Source organism: Xenopus laevis, chromosome 1L (genome assembly GCF_017654675.1).
Source record: "Xenopus laevis strain J_2021 chromosome 1L, Xenopus_laevis_v10.1, whole genome shotgun sequence".
Taxonomy (NCBI): Eukaryota; Metazoa; Chordata; class Amphibia; order Anura; family Pipidae; genus Xenopus; species Xenopus laevis.
In genome coordinates, this window is record NC_054371.1 from 138,625,512 (window position 1) to 138,644,933 (window position 19,422).

At 39.7% G+C, this 19,422-nt stretch overlaps 1 protein-coding gene and 1 long non-coding RNA gene across 5 annotated transcripts in view; one reads left to right on the top strand and one right to left on the bottom strand.

Annotated features, from left to right (window-relative positions):
- Positions 1-11,929, bottom strand: part of LOC121394097 — a 205,559-nt gene extending 193,630 nt beyond the window's left edge. Inside the window, exons 1-3 of one of the 2 annotated variants that reach the window (XR_005961505.1) lie at positions 11,799-11,929; positions 4,414-4,622; positions 173-631 (exon numbers count right to left, since the gene is read on the bottom strand). This is a non-coding gene — a long non-coding RNA (uncharacterized LOC121394097). Of the gene's footprint in view, positions 1-172; positions 632-4,413; positions 5,531-11,798 lie in introns of those variants that run through there. The other variant, XR_005961504.1, reaches the window with a different exon arrangement.
- Positions 11,930-11,979: 50 nt separating this feature from the next.
- The window catches only part of pum3.L (pumilio RNA binding family member 3 L homeolog), a 29,525-nt gene continuing 22,082 nt past the window's right edge, over positions 11,980-19,422 (top strand). Inside the window, exons 1-5 of one of the 3 annotated variants that reach the window (XM_018239495.2) lie at positions 11,980-12,119; positions 14,308-14,403; positions 15,387-15,584; positions 16,444-16,579; positions 17,582-17,657. In XM_018239495.2, coding sequence (XP_018094984.1) covers positions 14,319-14,403; positions 15,387-15,584; positions 16,444-16,579; positions 17,582-17,657 — 495 coding nt within the window. In that variant the 5' untranslated portion in view covers positions 11,980-12,119; positions 14,308-14,318. 3 annotated transcript variants of the gene reach the window in all.

Consider the following 19,422-nt stretch of genomic DNA (forward strand, 5'->3'; position numbering starts at 1 on the left):
AGATCTAAAAATAACTACACAATCTAAGGAAAATATATTAGAAATGCTTAATGAACAATTCAAAAAACAACCCTCTGAAATTAAAGATAACCAAGTTTATAGAAACAATTTTATAGTATGGCAAATACTATACCGATTACATAAATATGATTATCAGCTTACCCTTACTTACCTTTAAAGGAGAAGCAAGTTTTTTACTTGAAGGTACTAAAAGTTAGGCAGCTCTAAGTGATTGTATATACCCAGGGCTGCTGCTCCTATCAACAGAAAACTGCAGAGGCCCAGTGAGCTACACAGAGGGATCCTGTTCATGCTTATTCTTTATTCCCGCAGCTGTGCATACATAGCAGAGTAAAAAGCCATACTTTAACAACAGAAAAAAAACAGCTATTTCACATCACTGTGCAGTTATGTCTGAAGAAGTGGAAAAAGAGAATCACTCTGTGGTGATCTCTGGAAGAACCCTGGGCCGGTGCAGTTTTCTGTTGACAGGAGCAGCAGCCTGGGTTATCAGTTAAGTAAATAAAATCACTTGGGATGCCTAAATTGTGGCACCCACAAGTTAAAAAGACTTTCCTTCCCCTTTAACAAGGAACGTGAGTCTCCTCTGCTCGGCTTAGCCTCCAGTCTCCTAAATGGAAAAGAAAAAATATTAATTGGTTACAACATCTGAATTCCCCTACAAATATTCTTTGTTGGGGTGATTGTATAAGCAAATGTCAAATCTCTGACAAAGAGAATATTTTCAACTACCCCTCTGGTTCAACAAGCCTAGTTTAAAGGATTCTCTCATTTACACTTTCCCCATTTCATTCTTTAACAAATATATCTCCAAATTAGGCTTTATGCACAAACAGTGATTTGTAACATTCTATCAGAGGAAATCAATAACCCAAACGATTGCTTATTTTGATATTTACCACTGTCTATGGTCTTATCCATTGATCAAACAATTCTGGGAGACTGTCACCTCCTATTGTAAATTCTTGCTACATTTTCAGATACATCTCACATCTTTGTGGGCAATCTTGGGAGACACAGTATTCCTGGATATCAACCCTACCCCCATCACTTGAAATGACGATTACTTAGCTTGATTTTGCCTATCACATGGATTGGCTGGAAGCATAGACCACTAACTACCTTCTTTGCTACCTGGACAAAATATGTACAGACATTACCCCACAATCGACAACAGGAAACTTCCTATGTATTTTGGTTCACTACCTGGTATACAGTATGTCCGAGGACTTGGTAGGGAGAAATCCCTTACCAATAACAACTCAAACACAAAAGAATACTTATAAATGTCCTGATTGCATTTTATTTTATACAATGCCAAGTGAAAATAGGTATAGCCCCTAAGGTTGCCACACAGCTGATATTTGACTGGGCTAGCCAGAAAAACACCAGCTAGAACTGGGGCTGGTTTTACTAATTTACCGGCAATAAAATGGGTTGTTCATCTGCCAAATAATTTCTTCAATTCAGTTGTTTTTAGATTGTTCCCCAGAAATAAGGAGAATCTTCTCCTTCCCTCCCTAAAGTGGTTCGCTAAAAAAACTCCTTTTTAAACATTCCCTCTCATCTCTCACAGCTTACAATTGCCCAGTACACCTATTTCTGCACCCCGATGTCCCATACCTGCCTAATCCCGGCTCCGTGACATCACCAGTTTTCCCATTTCCCTTGATTTTACCAAGCAGGGACTTCACATTCAGGCCAGAAAAATCTATACGAAAGGAGGCAACTCTAACAGCCCAAGGGAAAAGAAACTACTTTAGCACAATCAGATGTGTAGTGTATTTTCTGGTTATTGGGCGTAAGAGGAGGAATGTGTATAGGCCTACTCCAATTTATATATGTAATCCTATTCACGACTGTAATGTCATATTTCATTAAATTTGTATGTATTTTTTGGTGCAAATTAAGATTTTTTTTTTTTTTAAAAAAAAACAACAAATACATCTCCTTTAGATCAGATAACATTTGGTTGAGAGAAAAATGTAATTAAGGGTAAGTGCACTGTTGGTCTTACTACCCAGTCACACTGTTTACTGGGGGACTTTATTTTAAATGCACTACATACTCAGAATGCTAAGGGATAGTGTAGGAATGAGGGGCCTTGACGTAGCACGTGAGCTTACATATGTTGGCCAAAGTGTGGTACTAACACCTCATTTTTGTTAATAATTGTTTTTAAAGGCAAACTGTGTGCCGGTAATTTTTCTCTTTCTCATTGTGTACAATTATTGGCTTCAAATCGTTTATAGCAGCTGGTCAACGCCACAGCATGGGTTAGACCGAGTAATGGGGATTTTTTTCTGTGTTTTGTGCACAAATTGCAGCCAAAAATTGCCTATAGCTGACATTGAACCATTAAAACAAGGTATGATTTACAGGTGTATGTTAATAGCTGGGGCTTAAGGGCTCTTACAGACGAGCGTTTTTACCTGCGCTCCCCTGAGTTCTGGTTTCATGTGTTCAGCTGCAGGGGTGCGCAAGGAGTAGATGCAATGAATTATTTTCAATTGGGCTGTACTCACACAGATGCATGTAAGCACCGATTGCAGGTAAAATGCAACATGCTGCATCCCAACTGCGTTCGGCGCTTACATGCGTCTGTGTGAGTACAGCCCCATTGAAAAGAAATCAGTGCGTCTACTCCTGCGCTCCCCTACGGCTGAACGAATGAAACCGGAAAGTAACTCTAACTCGTCTGTAAGAGCCCTAAAAGCTCCTTGCTTTCTCACTAGAGCTTCTGAGTAAAGGGTAAGTGCACTGTTGGTCTTACTTCTCAGTCACACTGTTTGCTGGGGCACTTGATTTTAAATGCACTAAAACTTAAATGCTAAGTGTAGGACTTGCGTACTTGACGTGGCACATGAGCTTACATATTTTGGCCAATGTGTGGTACTAACACCTCATTTTTTGTAATACACACAATTAATATTAAAGGTAATTTTTCTCTCTGTACAAATATTGGCTTTTTATCGTTTATTGCAGCTGATCAATTCCAGAGTGTGGGTTAGACTGAGCGCTGGCACAAGGGTGCTTCTAGCAGCTGCTCAACTCCATAGTGTGGGTTAGACCAAGCTCCGGCGATTTCTTTCTGTGTTTCGTATCAAAATTAGGTTCATTCAATCCCATCTATGGAAAAATATTCTCATCCCACAGAATCCACAGCAAAAAATGCATCATGAAGTCTCTGCAGAATCCTTAGTAAATTCTACTATTATAAACTACTTTTTGGAGTACTGAGAGAACAAAATTACAGATTGATCCCTTTGACATACAAAGGAATTAACTTTCATTCAAATAATGGCAAATACCTTAACAGCTCTCCCAAATGTGTTTTTTCTTTACCTCATTATTTACATCTACCCTGGGAATGTCCTCTAATTCAACATTTTGGAAAGATATTCAAGATCATGTTCTCAATTTTCATTATCCTCTCGATTTAATCTCATGGGTATTGATAATAAAAATCATTTTGTAAGCCTATGATTAAGGGAAGGTGTTCCCGAAACGCGTAAGGCCTATGTATTTCTACAGTACCCAGCAATAAAAACCTGCTTTTTACCGGAGTGCCGTCCTCCTGTTCGTGTATTTATTGATAATAAAAACTGGTTTATTCTCTGTAATATGTCATTCTTGACAACATACTAAAATACCTCAAATTAACTCTAGCTGCAGCAAGAGTTGTTGTTCACCTTTAAGGTAACTATTTGTATGTTACAGAATGGCTAATTCTAAGCAACTTTTCAATTGGTCTTCATTATTTATTTTTTATAGTTTTTGAATTATTTGCCTTCTTTTTCTGACTCTTTCCAACTTTCAAATTGGGGTCACTGACTCCCATCTACAAAACAAATGCTCTGTAAGGCTATAAATGTATTGTTACTGCTACTTTTTATTACTTATCTTTATGTTCAGGCTCTATACTATTCATATTCCAGTCTATTATTCAAATTAGTGCATGGTTGCTAGGGTAATTTGCATCCTAGCTACCAGATTGGTGAAATTGCAAACTGGAGAGCTGCTGAATAAAAAGCGAAATAACTCAAAAACCACAGATAATACAAAATGAAAACCAATTGCAAATTGTCTCAGAATATCCCTCTCTACATCATACTAAAAGTATGGTGAACCACCCCTTTAAGTAAGACTTTATCTGTATTAAAAAAAAACTTTCTACAAATATAGCTATCGCATTACAGGCTTCATAGTATACAAAACCGATTAAAATTGAAAATAGTTTTACAAAATATGGATGAATGAGAAAGATAGGATAAATGGCATCCTTTACTGCTCCATAGATACTGTATTTAAAGGGGACATATACCATAATTTTGAACTGTAGCTTAATCAATTCTTTTTGCAATAAAATTGAATAAAACACGTTTTAGATACCTTTTGGGTCCACTTTATTTGTTATCTTAGCATTTCTTATCACGCTCCTCCCTTTCTCCTGATTTCCTGTCCTGTTACAGCTACAGCAAGCCAGGGCAGCCGTCGGCCATCTCTTTTTTTCACTTTTATTTTCCAGAGAGCAGCAGCTACTGAGAAGGACTGGGCGTGCATTGGTGGGAGGTGCTGGTTGCCGATGTCATCTAGGCACTCTGTCAATCAAAATACTTAATAAGGTAGTGTCCAAAACAGTTTCTGGAAATCCCCTTTTAAAACCGACCCACAGGAAGGCTCGTTCTCCTTGAGCTTAGTATCCAAACGACAAAATAAGTTGATGAAGGTTCAAATGACAAAATAAGTTGAATTAGGGAACATCTGAGAAATATAGAGAAAGGTATAGAAACCCATAGTGCATCTAAACATTTTAAGGCGGTACATAGATGTAACCCCAAGGGTCTAACATATTGGGGTGTGGAGGCATTAACCAGAAAGTGGAGGGGGGGAAACATTGTAGAAGATACTCTAAAGCAGAAGGATATATAAAATGGGAACACTGGAACCCAAGGGCCTCAACATAGACTTCAATCTAAGGTCCTTTTTAGGAGAAGTCTTTATCTAAACTTTTGTACAATATACCTTCTTGATATATACAAATTGTATAAAAAAAAAAACTCCATATATATATATATGTAACAAATATGCAACTTTTAACTAATAATGTGGAGAATTGATTGATTGAGTATACGGTAATAGATTAGGTTATTTTTAAAGGCTACGTAATCAAGTAACCCTATAAGCTAGAAATGTCAATCAAGCCTGGGTCCTTCTCAGGGCTGCTTGCGCTTGCCCCGCCCACTCGCCCAGCTTCGGGCAGGCACCCTTGCACACAGACTCAGTGTACCTTCAGACTGAACAATGGAGCTCAGGAGCTGGTCGGAGACCAGCGACTCATCTCCCCTCCCTCTCTTCCCCCTCGACAATGTGTTTTCCACACTACACAATAGTGATGTGCGGGCCGACCCAATACCCGCGGGACAGGCGGGTTTGGGTCGACCTCACACTGCTCCTCGTGGATCACGGGCTGGTGCGGGTTGAGCTCTTCTCCTGCCCTCCCTGCCCGCCACGTTCAAATGCCGGCATCCAACTTCCGGTTTTATAGTCTTGCGTCTGCTCGCCCCGCCCCTTTTGTGACATCATTGTAATGTCATTTGCAGGGTGGCGCGGGTCTATAAAAGGACCCCGAAAGCTTGGGTGGGCGTGGGCTGCAGCAGGGCGGGTTAGGGTCAGGTGCGGGTCACACAAGCACAGGGCATCGAACAATTAGGTTGCAAGGGGAGCAGAATGGAGCACAGGCAGGCTGGCAATTGAGGAGCTAGGAGAAGAAGTGATCCACTGATTTAAAGCAGCTGTATCCCAGCAGTGACACATTTAGCCTGCTTAACGCTGCAACTGTTTAGATTTAACTCCACTCGTCACCCACCCCGCTCCTCCCCCCTCCCCAATGAATTTCCCTGCACTACACAATGAGGAGGGGGTCGCAGGGGGCAGCAGTGATGATCAGATAGAGGGAGAACGCTTGCTTTACAAACGGCTTCAGCATAAATCTGTGCAAGTAAGGGGAGGGTGGCTGGAAGACTTCCAAGCTGCAAATAACTAGCATAAAGCGGCCTTGGACTTAGTAAAATGGGAAAAATCCATCTATTATGTTTCTAGAAAGTGGTAGAAAGGGGTTTACCCCCCACATCCCAGGTGTCCAAAATGTGCAGCCATAAGTTCCTAAACTACAGCTCCCAGGTGGCAGAGAGATGGACATAGGACAGTTATGTGCAGACTGGGAACAGACACTAGGGAAAATCATATCATACATACCGAGATTTTCCTTTCCTGGACTGTAACACGGCAGTGGGCAACAACGGGTTAATCCCCTCCCGCCCTGCATTGGGACAGGAAATACCAAATAAAAAGCCAGGTCCCACCCCCTGGCCGCCATCTTTGAATCCTGGAGTCTCCCCCTTGAGGGTGGGAACCTTGCCCACTGCCGTGTTACAGTCCAGGAAAGGAAAATCTCGGTAAGTATGATATGATTTTCCCTATTCGTGTTCCTTAACACGGCAGTGGGCAACAACAGGATGTACCAAAGAATACACAACATAAAGAGGGAGGGAATATTAAATATTTAATGCTGAGTTCAACATCGATGATGCAAAAGCCGAGGATTTTTTCGAAAATACATCAAATTTGTAATGGTTCACAAAAGTATGAAATGATGACCAAACAGCTGCTTTGCAGATTTCTTCTGAATTGGCTCCTCCATGAAAGGCCCAAGATGCCGCCATGCCTCTAGTGGAATGTGCCTTAATAGTAGAGGGTACTATGTCAGAGTTTAAAGAGTAGGCCGTCTGGATGCACTCTTTAATCCAACCCGCTATCGTGAATTTGGATGGCTGAGCCCCTGCTTTCTTTCCCTGCGGGATCACCAAGAGGGAGTCCGAAGATCTCACACAGAGAACTCTTTCAAGATAGATCTTTAGACATCTTACAACGTCCAAGTTATGCCATCTATGCTCTTTGTCGGATTTAGGATCAGGAAAGAATGTAGGTAATATGATGTCCTGAGTGGTGTGAAATTGTGACACCACTTTGGGAATAAACTTATCTGCAGTTTTGAGCACTACTTTATCTTGAAGAAAGGTAAGCTTAACTTCTTTCATAGACAGGGCTTGAATCTCTCTGACCCTCCTAGGTGAGGTGATTGGAGGTGATTGCAAGCACATCTTTAAGTTTAGCATCTTAAGTGGTATGTCTTGTATAGGCTCGAAGGGTTCTGCAGAAAGAGCCTTCAACACCAGACTCAAGTCCCAAGGGGGAACTTGAGGTCTAGTGACCGGTGCCAATCTTTCGACTCCTTTGAAGAAATTTTTAATCATGGAGGATTGAGACCACTGTTTTTTAGAGAAATGAGAAATTCCCGTAACTTGGCCTCTGAGCGTAGCCGGGCTAAGCTTCAACTCTAATCCCTTCTGAAGAAATTCCACCACATGGACTTCAGAGATCTCGAGTAGATCAACTCCTGCTCCTCTGCACCAATCACTGAACTTTTCCCAGATGGTAAAGTATTTTTGTAAGGTATTGGGTTTCCTTGCCGCAATTAGAGTTGAAATGGAAGCTTCAGAGAGACCAGTAGACAGCAGGTTTAACCTCTCAAGAGCCAAGCCGTTAAATTCCAACTGCCCGGATGAGGGTGGATTATTTCCCCTTGTCTCATCAGATCCTCCCATTGGGGGAGCCTGAGTGGGAGATCCTTGGATAATGCTAGAATCTGCAAGAACCAAGGTCTCTTCGGCCACCAAGGTGCCACCAAAACCACTTCCGCTTGGTCCTTCTTTATTTTTCTCAGGACCTTTGGAATTAATGGAAGGGGAGGAAAAATGGAGGCCCTGACAAATTTCCACTGCATCGAGAATGCATCCACCTTCCAAGCTTCTTGATTCGCTGTCCAGGACACGAACTTCGAAAGTTTCGCATTCGTTCTCGAAGCCATCAGATCGAGGCAAAAGGGACCCCATTTTGTCATGATTATGTTGAAAGCAGATTGGTTCAGTTCCCATTCCCCGGGTCTGGACATTGTTCTGCTTAACTTGTCCGCTTTCACATTCTGCACTCCCGGAATGTATTCTGCTTTCAGATCTTTCAAATTCTTCTCTGCCCAAGAAAAAATAGTCATGGTCAAGTCTAATAAACTTTTTGACCTCGTCCCACCTTGCCTGTTCAGGTATCTGACCGAAGACACGTTGTCTGATTTCACCGGTACCGATTTTTTCAGAAATTGTCGTCTGAATGTTAGGAGGCCCATGAATATTGCCCTGAGCTCCTTCCAGTTGGAAGACCTGGAAATTTCCAATGGGGCCCATTTGCCCTGAGTTCCGATCCCCAGTGTGTGGGCTCCCCATCCCCACTTGCTGGCATCGGTGGTTAATATCAACCAGTCTGGTTGACTCAGAGACACTGGACGTTCGAGGTTCACCGTCCTTGTCCACCATTTCAGCGACTGAATCGTGGTCGGTACTAGTTGTATTTTTTGATGAGGCCGGAGATAATTGTGATCCCATCTGGAGAGGAAATTGTTTTGCAAGATTCTGACATGGTAAAGGGCCCACTTCACACAGTCCCCTGTGGAAATGATCTTCCCCAATATTCTCTGGCAATTTATTGCTGTTTGAACAGGCCTGGTTCTGAAGGTTCTTATAGAATTCTGAATATCTTGAATTCTCCTTTGTGGAAGAGAAAGGTTGAAGTTTCTGGTGTTGATTATCACTCCCAGGAACTCCAGACACTGTGTGGGGGATGTAAAACTTTTTTCCCATCCCAGCTTTTGAAGCATGTCTGACACTCTTACTAGGAGATCCTTTAAGATCTCCTTTGAGGCAGCCTTGATAAGGATATCATCTAAATAAGCAAATAGCTGGATCCCCTGTAAACTTAAGCTTGCTATGATGGGAGCCATGATTTTTGTAAACATCCTTGGAGCTGTTGCTAGGCCAAATGGAATGACGTTGTACTGGAAATGCTCGTTTAGTACTTTGAAACGAAGGAACTTCCTGTGAGCTTCTTTTATTGGAATGTGCCAATAAGCATTCTTTATGTCCAACTTCACTAACCAGTCGTTTGGATCGACACATTGGGTAATCGCCTTCAATGTTTCCATCTTGAATGATGGAACTTCTAACTGTCTGTTTAGAGCTCTGAGATTGCCTTAATAAGCGGCTCCACCATATCTATGTTAAATGCAGAATTATCATCCTGTACTGAATCTCTGTCTGAAATCTCTCCTTCGGATTCGCTTGATACATCCGAGAAATTCATACCACGCCCTGTTAAGGGGGGTACCCCTGAACTACTTCCACCTCCAACAGAGGCTGACCCTCTGCCTAAATTCTTTAGAACATTATCCGTGACTTGTGACATCATAGAGGATACTGACTTATTTATAGTCTCTTTCATCCAATCCATCATATCGGACATTTGAGGTGAGTCAACTCCAGAAGCATCACGCAGGCACTTGACACACAGCCTCTTATCTGGAAGAGCATAATCCGAACATGAAGCACATTCAGCTCTAGTCGACTTTCTTTTACTCCTCTCTCTGCTTGGAGGACTCCTATTAAGAAAAAAAGAGTAACAATATCAACATATTCATTCCTTTTCCCTCGCCTCCTGTTGTGTTCACCTCTCAGAAAAAGCACTCACCCCCTTGAGCCCGAGTGAGACCTTTTACAGCTCATTATACAATAGGGATCCTCCAATAGATGTAGCTATCCACCTGAAAAAAATTCCAAAAATTATGTTCCATGTCCCAGGAGGATCCCTACGGGCTTCATATCAATGGTCAGGGGACTCATACTTACAATAGTACCCTCCTGACAGCACAAATGGCACAAGAAAACTCTTACCAATTCAGCAGCCATAGGGAGATAAATGACGCTCCTTTTAACTTGAGCGCCAAGCCTCAGGTGCATTTTCGCGGTCGCTTCCGGGTTTGCGTCATCGCACATGCGTAAAAACGCCGGCACCATTTTGGAGGCTGACGTCAGCGTCTTATCGCACAAGGTGCCTAGGAGGCGTTTGCGGCTAACAGCGCTGGTGGCACACATGGCCCAAGCCTTCCTTGGCTTTCCTAGAGACACCCAAGAGGTAAACAGGCCTCGGTACCAGGACATCAGAAAGGAGAGAGGTATCCAGTCTGGACTAATGGGGGTAGCGACAGGAGAAAAAAAAGATAGCGGCCAGGGGGTGGGACCTGGCTTTTTATTTGGTATTTCCTGTCCCAATGCAGGGCGGGAGGGGATTAACCCGTTGTTGCCCACTGCCGTGTTAAGGAACAGGAAACAGGCAGGGAGATGGGAAGAGTTTTCCAAGCTACAGCAGAGCTCAGCCTGTCAGTCAGTGGTGTGACCATTTCCTGTGAGAGAATGAACAGACACTCCCACCTCTCATTGCAGCTCTGATATAATGACACTTTTAGCAGGTAAAATGAATTCAAAACTTTTTTTCCCTGCATCACTACATTACCTGCATTCACCTTTAAATGAACTTGTAGTATATTATAGAATGACTAATTCTAAGCAACTTTTGACATGGTCTTCATTATTTATAATCTTTGAATTATTTGCCTTCTTCTCCTGATGCTTTCCAGCTTTCAAATGGGGGTCACTGACCCCCATTCAAAAACCACAAAAAATGAAAACCAATTGCAAATTGTCTCAGAATATCACCCGTACATCATAATATGGGGCAAATTTACTAAAGGGCGAAGTGACTAATGCGGGCAAAAATTCGCTAGCGTGACATCATTTTGGTACTTGGCTGATTTACTAACTTCGTAACTGGCGTAACTTCGCTAGCGAAGGAGATAGACTCTAGCGATACTTCGCTCCCTAATTTGCGCTCTGGTGAATGGACGTAACTACGCAAATTCACTAATATGTGGATTTTACTGAACGTTCTCTCTTGCACCAGACTTGCCTTCACCACCTCAGACCAGGCGAAGGTGCAATAGAGTAGATAGGACTTCCTCAAAATTTAGTTGAACATTTTTTCATTCAGGTCCCAAAAAACGCTGGCGACTTTTACTTTTTCAGGGTGATAGGCTGAAAAAGAACATGAATTTTTTTGGGGGTAACCGGCTTCCCCCCTAGATTTCCTAACATATGGCACATAAACTATACAGTGGGCACATGTGTAGGGCAATATAAAAACTCTATTTTATTAAGTTTTCCCAGGATTGTGTAGTGTAATGTATTTGCTGCAACATATACGTCCATTTAACTTTAACTTCCTGCCGTATGCAAATTAGGCAACGCTAGCGCAACTTCACTTGACTTGGCGCAATTACACAAGCGCAACTTCCCCGGCATCCTGGACGCAACTTCGGATTTCAGTGAATTAGCATTGTCCTGGCAAATCTACGCCTGGCGAAGTGTGGCTGTGTGAGCGAAGCTGTCGCTAGCGAATTTTCGGAGGTTAGTGAATTTAAAGGTGAACAACCGCTTTAAGTGCCACTACACTTAACATTGGGATATTTATATGTCTTCACTTCTTGATCATTGTAAAGTTTGGCTGTTATTCACATGTAGGTATGTATTAGGGTATAGGTGGCTATAAAGCGCAATAGCCAGGTTTATTCTCGTCCAACATGTCTAATAAAACTCTTTTGTCATTAGGAGCACGTGTTACCTGATGCAGCAGGGGCAATGGCCGCTATAAATCAGACTAAGTGAACTGCGTGACGTGTGGGTGGCTTCTGATTATTGTTTGGCCCTCCGAGTTACCACACAACAGCATTATGTGTAAACAGCCTTCGATAACCCCCTAATATTAAGGGCACACACCTTACAGAGACCAGCAAGTATGTAACAGGTTCGCAGCCGCAAGGGAAGACTGAATAAAATCCTGCCCCAAAGAAAAATCCTAAAGCTAGTCAGCGTAAACAACTACTGAGTGGAGCACTGTAGTAGCGTACGGCTCCAGCCAATCCCCGCATGACCACCATTTGACGAAGGCGCCGAATACGCGCCGAAGGTCACGTGATGGAGACGTGCGTGACGTCACCCACGGCGTATTATCTACTGGGAACTAGCAGCTACCCTCCCCTCTTACCCACGTGTATCCGTGGTGGCACCTTATTTTACTTGCTGGGACTCGGCTCTTTGGTAAGTGATAGACGGCGGCGCGTATGTGCGTCATTTATACCGTAGCGTACCGATCCCTGCAGCGTAACATTTACGGGCCAGATCTGATTGTTTCTAAAAACGTTTGTTCCCTAAGTTCCATTCTTTAGCCCAGGAATAAAATGAATGCTGGATATCTACATGCTAGTACTGACCTGCCTTTAAATTCAATCTTTGCTTATAGGTGTGTATTTGAACAAAACGCTACTTACATAAAGGCATTGCCTTACTATGAAGCAGAGACTTAATACTTTCATGTTTTATCATATTAAACAGTCGAGCCTCTTCCTAACGATCTATTGCTCTTGCAAACAATAATGATCAATGATCCTTAGGGGCATATTTACTAAAATTGGAGATAAATATCTGGAGATGTTGCTCATGGTAACCAATCAGCAATTAGATTTAAACAGCCACCTATAAGTTCGAAAACAAAAGCAAAGATCTGATTGGTTGCTATGGGCAACATCTCCAGAAATCTCTCCAGATATTTATCTCCAATGTTCGTAAACATGCCCCTTAATTTGATAATAAATGAACGAGACATAAGTATTGTCTGTGAATTTGGTATAGTTATGGCATTTTGACTTTAGCAACAATATTGTAAATGTCTCTCAATTAACACAGGCCAAGTGTTTTCATACAGATTAGGGTGTCTCTAAAATGTGACTGAATCTCCTCTCTGGTTCTTGTTTAAATTAGAATATACAAAATATGGTTCAGATTTGGTTATTGTATATATTGTTTTGAAGTTTCTGATGTTCTCATATTTGTATGAGTACAGTATTTTTTATGATGTACTGAAAGTGTGTTTTTGTGACACAAATGACAAAACTAAGCCCCATTAATATATGTACATATTATAGATGAAGCTCTATTGAAAATAATGGAGTATGCACTATAGCAATTCCCACAGGACGTTACGCAATGCCAATATTTGGGGTTTTTTTTTAACAAAAACACCAATATGCCAAGGAAACGCCATATTATTGAACTCTATGGGATCCGCAGGTTTGCTAATACCCTTTGCTGAAATATGCTGCATATTTTCAACATGGCCAAACTCTCACAAGATGAATTTCCCATAAACTTATTTACGGCATTGTATGCTGGGGACGTAATTAAGTTGTGTATTGACGAGTAGTACAGCTACATTCTGCATGTAAATTTCCGCTTGTTTTTTATTCGCAAACGCTTACAAAAATTATTCTGAGTGGAATTGTGGGGAATGAGAAAAAAACTGAAATGCATGTTGGGAAATGAAAACTACAGGCTAAAAAACGCATATTGTCATGCCCGTGTGGTTTCATTGGCGTATTTAGGATCGACCACGCGTTTTTATAAAATGCAACATAAAAACGCCACTTGTGACCTTGCCCTTAGTCCGCATATATTTACAAATGAAACATTTAAAGAGAATGTCAATTAAAAAAAAAAAATTGCCTATTAAAAGAAAACATCATTCTAAGCAACTTTGCAATATACATTAATTACAATTTTTCTAAGATATTTGTATATGTATTGCTATTGACCACAGTGTTTGTCTGTCCCCGTCTACTATCTGTCCTGGTGGCTCAGACTGTTGATACAATGTAGTACAAACCAGCTGATTAACAGACATGTCTTCGCTGAGGAACTAAGACTTTTGCAACTTTGTATATAAAGTAACAAGCAGTAGTTACGCAAATGCTGCTTTCAATAGCAATTGTTTTTACAAATAAAATCAAATCACTGAAAATGTTCAATATGTTTAGACTGGAAAGTTATTGGTATTTTTTACCTTTAAATATTGAAGAAATTATTTTGTATTTGATTTCTCCCTTGTATAATCTTGGTTAAGGTTTGTGTAATTTAGACTTTGGTTTATCTGAATTGCATCATGCAAATCAGTTTTCTAGTTTTTCTCTTTGGGTTTAATGTAATAAGCATAGAATTTCACCAAGTCGAATAACAGTGCTGTGTACACTGCAGCTAGGTTGGGACTGGTGTGCAGAAGGCTCTGAATGCACCAGCAATGCAACAAGATCATTCAAAGTGGGACGGGCACTGGGTATATTGGCAGATATGCAGCACTGACTGCAAGAATCAGCAAGGATAAGCTTTGAACCTTTCTGTACATGCATGTTTATTGTACAGAAAACATACTCTAATTCTAAATGTTACTTTTAAGATTTTTCAAGCATGGAATCAAGGGGTGCAAAACAGTTTAAGAAAAAGGAGAAATCTCTTCAGAAGAAAACCACGGAAAGCCCCAAATTAAAGAAAGGTATAAAAATCTTGCCTAGGTCCTTGAACCAGAGTATGTTTCATTGTGTGTTTTTTGGGATGTAAATTGTATTTTTCATGGCATCAATACCATTGCCTGCTGTTTATTTTAATATTCATATAAAAATGTCAGTGCTGGAGGTCTGGGGCATGTGCCTCTAGCTTAAAGGTGGCCATAGACGCACAGATAATATTGTACAAAACAAATTTTCGTACCATATTCGGTGTGAGTATGGTGGGAAAAGAGCTGACCGATATCGGCCGAAGACTTGAATATCGGTCGGCTCGTCGATTGGGCTTGACGGGAAATTTTGATCAGGTGCCTATGAAGGCACCCAAACATTGGCCATTGTTAGTGCTGAGTCATCGAATACAGGTAGAATTCTATTGTTTCTACCTGACGATTCAGCTCTATATGTGTGTATTGAAACAAGCAATCTTTCTTGGAAAGATCTTTTCCAAGGAAGATTGTAATTGTTACGTCTATGGCCACCTTAGAGAAAGTAACCCAGAAAATGCAACCAAAGAAGCAACGTGAAAAGGCCACAATGGGGATGGCTAATAAATTGTCATTTTCATTGAATGCAGTGAGACGTATAATATAATATATAACACATAGCAAAAAATATATATATATATATTTATATGTTACTGGTGAAGGTCATTGTTTTATGACCAAACCTTATAATGGCTTATTTTTTTACTTGAAATTGGTGTTATGTTTTTCAAGTATTTCTGAGTCTTGTACTTTGTTAGCTATTATTTGTTACATACATGCACCCAAGCACAATTATTAATTTTGACAAACACACAATAAAAACACACAAAACATTTTACCATATAATCAGTGTGTAAACATACCACAGATCACCTTAATGTAGAGAATGATTTCAGTTACTTAATTCTATTATAATTCTAAATAGCATATGTTTCTGTATCCAAACATGTTTGTGAACATGTTTATTTACTGTTTTTAATCACCAGGTTCAGCAAAACAGCCTAATAAAAGCACAGGACCGAGTCCCAAGGGAAATGCTAAATCTAACAAGTTTGAGAAGGGTGTAAAGAAATCTGACCGACCAGGAGGCAAAGCAGGGGTTAAACAATTTGCTTACAAGAATCCTAAGCAAGGAGGTGCCTTCAAAACAAAGAGAAAGCGTCAAACTGGGGACCAGGAAGGTGGTAAGTCACTGCTTATAGCTAGCCAATGCAACTTTGGTCATACTACATTCTAAGAAAACACACACAGAAAACATAAATTCTAAGAAATAAACATAAATTCTAAGAAATAATCTGCTCCAAGTGTTGTAAAAAGCATCAATGGCAATCCACGTCTATGTGCCATTAACCATACCCATGCTGTCTTTATAAATAAATATGTTATTCTGACTGCTTACTTATTTTGTCAAACCTCCAGTGTAAGTTGTTCCCATCCCATCCGTGGCATTTATAGCCATAGCGTTCATAACCAGCTGTCATAATCGGGGTCACTAAAAGGCTATTGACATGGTAAGGGAGCAGGAGAATACGTCAGTAACTCAATCTATAGTGCTACTGTACGAGTGGTAATTTCATTGTTTTCTGTGCCATTAAACATAATAAATACACATTTAATGCATGAATCAAATAATGCTTTCCTTATTTACAGAATTTTTAAGATTCATAAAACTCCTTCCATGTATTTATGAAGGCATTAAGAACACAAAACCAACATTTCAACCTTTATCAGGCTTTTAATAAAGGCTTCTTAAACCTGAAATATGTGTTTGTGTGCCTTGTGCAGTTTATCTAGTAGTAAATCAAATATTTACATTATAGTTACCTTATACTACTTATTTGAATAATCATTCTTTGTCCATATATTTGTAATTTAGTATTTTACTAGTAATTTTATAGAAAACAATAAGTGGGGAAAAATAGAATTGATTATATACAGTATATTTTTGCCTCGTATCCATTTATGGTAAAAATCACATTCCATGCATTTCCAAATGTTGTAAGTTCATTTTAATGATACAAGTAATCATCGTCTTTTTCACAGGCTCAGAAGCTAAGAAACCGAAGTGGGATGACTTTAAAAAGAAGAAGAGAGAACTAAAGCAGACAAGGCAACAAAATGACAAGGACAACTATGATATTATGGCAAAATCCAAGCATATTTGGGAGACTATAAGAAGGTAGCTGGCCAGTATTATGTGAATGCTCCCTTGTTCCCAATTGTGATAGTATCCCTGCCATTTATTAGTGGTAAAATTAGTCAAGTACTGTTTTGATAAATTCTTCTATTCTTTGATTTTATCTTATTTCCCCCCATAGGACAAGTGAATCTTTTAGCAAATGAATCTTTAGAACAGTGCTAACAAACTTTTACCATGAAGTGGATTGGTTACTGTTTAGTTAATTTTTGTGTGATGTTTTTGTACAACACGAGTTTGTTTTATAAGATGTCACTAACTTTGGCAGTCTTGAAGGAAATGAGTGTTTTCAACTTGACAGTAAAACGTTTCTGCCATACATGACTTACTTGATTTAAAAGGTGCATTCATTTCCTTGACCGCTTCCTGGTCAAATATAACATCCATGCTGTGTATAGGGTATAAGCCTTTATCACATTTTATTGTAGAAGATGTTGAACATGCATTCGGGACCAACCCCTTTCTCAGGTGAAAACTTGACAGACCAGTTTCCCAAGAGTTTTGCTGGGAATAAGTCCTTTTAAAACTCAAAAGAGTTTAGGGCTGGCAAATTATGTGGGTAATGTCAGTTACTTTATCAGAAAAACCTGGCAGTATTTAAATATACATCTTTCTTTTATACCTTAGGAAGAGCCCAGTCAAATGAGCATAAGGATAGATCTTTGTATTCACTGCCACTGTTTTATTGGATTGCATATGTTCAGAATGTCTTTTTAACCTCCTGGATGTGTGAGCTTAGAATAGAACAGCATTGGGCGAGAAGCAAACAAATCTTCTGCATATGTGTTTGGAACTGCTATGTGATTGCAAACTCAGAGGGATAGAATTTGTCATATTGGGGTTTATGTAGTGAAGCATAACCTATGTGCTATGGGGTATGTCAGTTGGGTGACCTTTATAGAAAATATATGCTTTATGATGTATATTATAGCTGAATGTATTGATGACATTCCCCTCTGCTTTCCATCTATTTGTGGTATGCAGAAAAGACTGTGATGGAAAGAAGAGATCCAAACTAATGGATGACCTGGAGAAGCTGCTTCATGGCAACGTGAAAAGTGTGAGTAATGACCAACACTTGGTGTGGAAGAAAGGTCATTAAATATGACTTACATTGTCAGGAATTATTGCTTCCTTCACCAAAAATCAATATATCACAGTCTGCCAATGCATGGAAGAAGTCTTTTTAATTAGACTGCGTAACTATGCAATCAATGCATTACCATTAAATATGCTTCTGTGCATCCCACTAGTATATATTATTTGAGCACTTGAAAACAGCTTGAAGCTAGATATAGATTTTTTTATTTATTTCATGAGGAATGCTCATTTTGACTGTGTATACTAAATTAAAGTCTTAAAAGTCATGCTTTGCCTAAAACACTAAAACATCAATAGTTTTCACACCTAGATGCAACTCTCCCCTAAAAAAGTATTGGTTATATAAAATTGGTTATATTATCGTGGGTTTATTAAAGAATGACAGATAAATAATAATTAAATAATATATTTCATTGCTATCTGTTAAAATGTGGGGACTGGGTGCATCGAGTACAACATTTATAACTTTTGCAAGTTTTGGTTTTGAATTTGTTTACAAAATAACCTTTGTTAAACAAAAGAACTTAAAATATGACAGACACGGTGTCCTTTCAATAACAGTGCTGATATAGAGACCTGCCAGGAGGTAGCATTTTATGCCAAGGTGCATATGTCTTTATATTTCTGCAAGCTCTAGTGTTTGTTTACCCCTCACTATGTTGGTTCCAAAGTGGGCATAAGCAGAGTTGCATTTCTATCATCACACATCTTGCAGGTACCTCAGTGAGTCAGTATTTTTAAACAAATGTACAATACATTCGACTTTCTAGCTTTCTTCAGGGATGTGATCATCGTTCCCACATATTGATTTCCCTGACTAGAACCATACATCTTCATTATTTTCTTTTGATTTTTCTTCTGCTCTGTCCCCACTAATGAATACAGCTAAAGGCACTGCATAGAGGATATCTGCTTTAGCATACTAAAGGTTAAACCTGACAGTATGCCTTTGTTTATCAGTAAATCAGCTTATTGATCAGCACTGTCCCCATTCCTGTAATAAATAAGACTAGTTGCATTAAATTCCAGTTGAGTGTTACTGGTTATTGTTTTAAACAGGGATGCACAAACATCTGCTCTTCAGCTGTTAAAATATCAAAAAATGTAAACATTTGTGCAGAAAGATAAATTCAGTTTAGAGGCAACTGGAGCTCCTATGTACACAAAACATAATAATATTAAATAAAACTCTAGTGCATTCCTGTTTAGTACAACAAAACTAGAGCAAATTCTGAATTTATATTTTAGGGTGCTTTACTAGCCATAGAGACCAAAGTTTAGGTATTTCAACTGGGCCATCTTTGTTTGGGAACTTTGGAAAAACTGATGGGGGTGAAGAGACGGTACATTTCTTTGTTTTGACAGTTATATTGTTGCAAGTATAGTTGTGGAGTTTTGTAACACGACATTTACGGTATTGTCCTTTCTTACACCTAGATGGTTGCCATGAGATGAAAAAGGAAGATATTTGTGTGGTTTACCTTTGTTATTTTTAGTATGTTATGTTTATAGCTACAAATGTATGGTTATTGCTACTTTTTATTACTACTCGACCCTCTACTATTCATATGCCAGTCCTGTATTCAAATCAATTCCAAGCAATGTAGTGTGGATTAGCACACCCACCTTCTAGATCAGCAAAGATATGCCTGGTGCACGTGGGTGGAGGCTCGGCAACCCCCCAAAGCAGTAGTGTAGAAAGAACCTCACGGCACACAGGTCTG